Raw genomic sequence first — 5,384 nt, 5'->3', positions numbered from 1 at the left:
TAAACTTTAGACAGTGTAAAGTTTAGATAGATTTAAATATAACTATAAACTTTAGACAGTGTAAAGTTTAGATAGATTTAAATGTAACTATAAACCTTAGACAGTGTAAATTTAAATATATTTAAATGTAACTATAAACCTTAGACAGTGTAAAATTTAAATATATTTAAATGTAACTATAAACTTTAGACAGTGTAAAGTTTAAATAGATTTAAATATAACTATAAACTTTAGACAGTGTAAAGTTTAAATAGATTTAAATGTAACTATAAACTTTAGACAGTGTAAAGTTTAAATAGATTTAAATGTAACTATAAACTTTAGACAGTGTAAAGTTTAGATAGATTTAAATCTAACTATAAACTTTAGACAGTGTAAAGTTTAGGACACACTATGTGATATGTTGACCTGAGGTTAGAACACACTATGTGATATGTTGACCTGAGGTTAGAACACACTATGTGATATGTTGACCTGAGGTTAGAACACACTATGTGATATTATGAACCGAGGTTAGAACACACTATGTGATATTATGAACCGAGGATAGAACACACTATGTGATATTATGAACCGAGGATAGAACATACTATGTTGTTATGAAACTGCACAGAAAAACAGAGGGCGCGATTTGTTTTATGCCACGAATGATTAATAGTATAAATATACACACACACACACACACACTTATACTTTAAACCTACTGCATTCAGACTAGTTTGGATAATGATAAAAAAAACAGTAGTTGGTCAAAATGTGTGATTATTATAACATGCTTTATTTTCAGACCACATAAAAAATATACGAGAGAGAGATAATGAAAAACAGCCGGAAAAATTACATTGGGCGAAACAGTGAACTGTAAAATAAACTTTCTGGAGATGGAGCTCGAGATAAAACTGACCGTCTAAACATCACTGCCTTAACCTTTCTTTCATTTTGTAGTACTTTGTTTTTTCAATAAAACAATCCAATCATTGCTCATTTTAACCAACAGGTGAAGTCTACGTCACGTTATTAAACCTCGTAAGTAGATACTGCAAGTCATAGACAGGGTCAGTTCGTTTTCTGACTTTGACCCTGACCTTTCACAGTTAGCGGTTCTATATAGGTCAAGACAATGTCCCTTCTGCCGTGAGATATGGAGCACTGGGTTGAACAATGGCTTTCTCTTATCCCAAAATCAGTGAAGCTGAGGGGAATTAGTGTGTTTCGGTAAACAAATAAAGTCTGTATAGTTGGACCATATGAAATCACTCATTTAGTTTTTTCGATTCACATTTTGCAAAGCTTAAAGTTATATTTAAATCTATTTAAACTTTACACTGTCTAAAGTTTATAGTTATATTTAAATCTATTTAAACTTTACACTGTCTAAAGTTTATAGTTACATTTAAATCTATCCTATCCTCGGTTCATAATATCACATAGTGTGTTCTATCCTCGGTTCATAACATCACATAGTGTGTTCTAACCTCGGTTCATAATATCACATAGTGTGTGTGTTCTATCCTCGGTTCACAATAACACATAGTGTGTTCTATCCTCGGTTCATAATATCGCATATTGTGTTCAATCCTCGGTTCATAATATCATAAAGTGTGTCCTATCCTCGGTTCACAATAACACATAGTGTGTTCTATCCTCAGTTCATAATATCACATAGTGTGTTCTAACCTCAGGTCAACATATCACATAGTGTGTTCTAACCTCAGGTCAACGTATCACATAGTGTGTTCTATCCTCAGGTCAACATATCACATAGTGTGTTCTATCCTCAGGTCAACATATCACATAGTGTGTTCTAACCTCAGGTCAACATATCACATAGTGTGTTCTAACCTCAGGTCAACATATCACATAGTGTGTTCTAACCTCAGGTCACCATATCACATAGTGTGTTCTAACCTCAGGTCAACATATATTACATAGTGTGTTCTAACCTCAGGTCAACATATCACATAGTGTGTTCTATCCTCAGGTCAACATATTACACAATCTAGATTCCGCATGTTGAAAAGTAAGGGGAATATACAAAGCTATTATTTGACAAATTATTCGACATATTTCATTGAACGCGTGTCTATCAGCGATGGATATTTCTCCAAAACTGCAGTGATAAACACGGACTTCTATAACTAAAATAAGAATAAGACACATCAGCATTAATCTATCTTCTCGTTCTTTTTCGTCTCTCTCTCTCTCTTTATAAAGAAGACAAAAATGGATTGATCATAACAAAGACACGCATATAACCAAAAATGAAAAAACCTGGATGTAACGAGTAAAATATTAACTTCTATATTCATGGCCTGAAAATAATTTACTTCACACAACATTAAATTATGTAAATCATATTATACGTAAAGCTTTACATTCGATGTTAATGAAAACCTTGATCTGGATTTGATTATTATTGAAGTAATCCTTCTATAACCTAACAGTTTCCTACCTACATTTCATTATCGCTAAAGTGTTTGACCCTGGCGATGACCTTGTGGGCCAAATACTATCTACATGTTTATCTGGCTTTAAGATGCTTACACGTTTATAAAGCACAAATCATTATTTGTCTAGTATGACCTAGTTACCTAAATAAAAGAACGGGAGCTTCAAAAATACGATCTGCCTGCTTCATCTTGACCTTCAGGTCACCAACATACTTTGACCACCGTGTTGTGAACCTTATGATGTTCAGAAGGTAAACAAAAATAATCAGTTGTTTTGAAATGTCAAATCATGGGAGGAGACTGTGCTAATTTAATCCTTTGTGTAGCTATTAATCGAAACTAAAAGCTGAAGCAGAAAAGAACGGGATATTCAGAGCACACAAGTAACATTATCTCGCTCTTTCTGGATGTTTGTTTGTGTGGTGTGTAATTGTAATAGGAAACGTCTTGTGCTTTTTGGCACTCATTATTTTCGACAGCAATCCCCGCTTTGTAAACTAAACTGTTGTACAATATACTATATTGAAACCTTGAATGTACAGGGTGTCCCAGAAGTCTGGACCCGTAGGGAAAATATACGTTATACTCTTAAAGTTAAACAAACACATTTCTAATGTCAGTTGTACATGTACTAGGAAAGAAAACACACTGATGACACAGTATACCAAGAATTGACATGTGTATGCTGTTAATCGCATGCAGTTTGAATAATAAATGAATTGTATATTTTTCCCTATGGGTCTAGACTTCTGGGACACCCTGTGTTATGGCCGTTAGACTCTCACTAAACATTTGTGGCTGTCCAAGAGTCTTCCTGTAGTCTGTAAAAGAACCTTGAAATATACAAAGTTCATTACCTCTTCCCCCTCATGACATTAACCCCAAAACGTACATTATCATGGTTACCCGAGGCAAAGTTTTCTCGCCATGATTAATTGAAATCCATTTGAACACCGGTGTTGAAAATACGGGAAGTTTATTAAAACTTTTCCAACTTACATTTCAAAACCTCTTTATGTAAATTTCGCATTTCAGCACTCTTTTTTTTATATTAAACTATTCACGACCTCTGAGTTTATCTATTCTTTTATAGCCGTTATTTCATTTCATCTTATGAGTTCCTTAGCCCAGCCTCGGAGATAAAACACACAAAACATTACACTCTTCCTAAATGTACGATTTTATATATATATATATATATAGATTTCTCGATAATCTCAGTAATGTGATGAATATAACCTAAAAATTAACCCAATAACTTTCCCTTTACCTTAAAAGCTGCACATAACTTACCCTTCGCAGGTTATGATACCGTAGTGGAGTCCTGTGGCTTTATCCTCACAAATCATACACACCATTGGCTGGTCTCTTTCCTCCTCCTCGCCTCCAGGACCACGAGATGTCGATGGTGCAGCCACCATGGTAGTTAGCTCACCTTTTCGACCATTTCCTGATACACTAAGATTTAAAGCCTGAGAGTCTGGTAATTGGGTGGGAGAAGACGGTCCTGGTTGTGGCAGTTTTTCTGACCAAGGTACAAGACTGGTGCTCACTAAACTACTGCTCCGGCTACGAAACTTTGGTATTACATCCTCCCTGGAAGTAGCAGTTGATGTTGCTGGGTATTGTAACCTTTGCACATTTGTCCCGTACTGGAGGGTTGAGGAGGGGTAGTTTTCTTTTACAGAAAACCCATATTGTCCAACAGATGGTGCACTAGAGGTTATTGGAGATGTAGATGTTGAGGTGTACAAAGAAAGTGGTTGGGGTCGAGTGGACACTGGACAACCTAAAATCCCTGTTCTTTCCATACTAGACACACTGTGACGACGATTTACAGCAGTTTCACCTGTTATCACAGTACCTGTCGTATCAACGTGCTCAGACTTAGACGTTTGTAGACCCTGAGATGGACTTTGTCCAGTCCAGATCATTGTTTTACCAGGACCAGAGCCAGGAATGTCTCCCATTACTAATGGCATTTTGTACTGCGACGCTACTCTTAACAAGGACAAACCTTGTTGCTCCTCCTGAGGTCGCTCTTCATGAGCAGTGAAATGACGTCTGTAGGCTTGTGCGCTAGAAGGAGCCCACAAATAAGGATTCAAATGAGGAAGTTCTTGTACACCGCCTCTTTGTCTCGTTGGTGTACTTAGATCCAACCCTTGTTCTTCGACTCGCTCTTTGGGCTCTCCAGATCGAATTTCTGAACTTTCTGGAGCTCCTTCCAGCGCACCTCTCCCTCCACCATCAAAGACGTTATTATCTTGAGTGGACCTTGAACCGCTGCTTAATATTTCTCTTTCCATTTCGGAGGTAACCGCTTGTTGATTGGGTGACTGTGCACTTTGTGTCGGCGATTCTTTCATAGACTCCAGCTCCTCTAGCATATTTGTGTCAGGTTGTTCAACGGGAGACCTGATAGGATCTTCGAATTGTACTTTTGGGGATGTTTCTGTTCCTTCTTCTGATCCTATGGAGAACTCTCGTGCAAATTGACCTAACTCTCCCTCCTTCAGAACAGGATCCAGAGTGGTTGCACTGTCAGGCGAAGAGTTAACAGGATCAGGATTGGTTTCACCGTCGCTACTGCATCTTGAGTCAACTTTTCGACGCTTCAGTTTGATGTCGTGAAATAAGCTCATCTTACGCATCCACTCCAGGAGAAGCGGGAACATACTTCCTGGAAAAAGTAAAAATATTCTCATTACAAACACGACTTCAGAAAACTAGTTAATTAAAAACACGACTTCTGAAAACCAGTTTAATTAAAAACACGACTTCTGAAAACCAGTTTAATTAAAAACACGACTTCTAAAAACCAGTTTCGTTACAAACACGACTTCCAAAAACCAGTGACGTTACAAACACAACTTCTAGAAACTATTATAACTAGTTTCATTGCAAACACAACCCCTAAAAACCAGTGACATT

General features: G+C 36.8%; 1 protein-coding gene across 1 annotated transcript in view; it reads right to left on the bottom strand.

Annotated features, from left to right (window-relative positions):
• Positions 1 to 5,132, bottom strand: part of LOC106469729 (hormone receptor 4-like) — a 23,612-nt gene extending 18,480 nt beyond the window's left edge. Inside the window, exon 1 of the mRNA XM_013930241.2 lies at positions 3,744 to 5,132. Coding sequence (XP_013785695.2) covers positions 3,744 to 5,128 — 1,385 coding nt within the window. The 5' untranslated portion in view covers positions 5,129 to 5,132. The remainder of the gene's footprint in view (positions 1 to 3,743) is intronic.
• Between the last annotated feature and the right edge of the window lie 252 nt (positions 5,133 to 5,384).

The sequence above is a fragment of the Limulus polyphemus genome, unplaced genomic scaffold, assembly GCF_000517525.1.
Source record: "Limulus polyphemus unplaced genomic scaffold, Limulus_polyphemus-2.1.2 Scaffold3634, whole genome shotgun sequence".
NCBI classification, from domain to species: domain Eukaryota; kingdom Metazoa; phylum Arthropoda; class Merostomata; order Xiphosura; family Limulidae; genus Limulus; species Limulus polyphemus.
The sequence above is the reverse complement of the archived record's forward strand: the minus strand, read 5'-3'. Positions and strand labels throughout refer to the sequence as shown.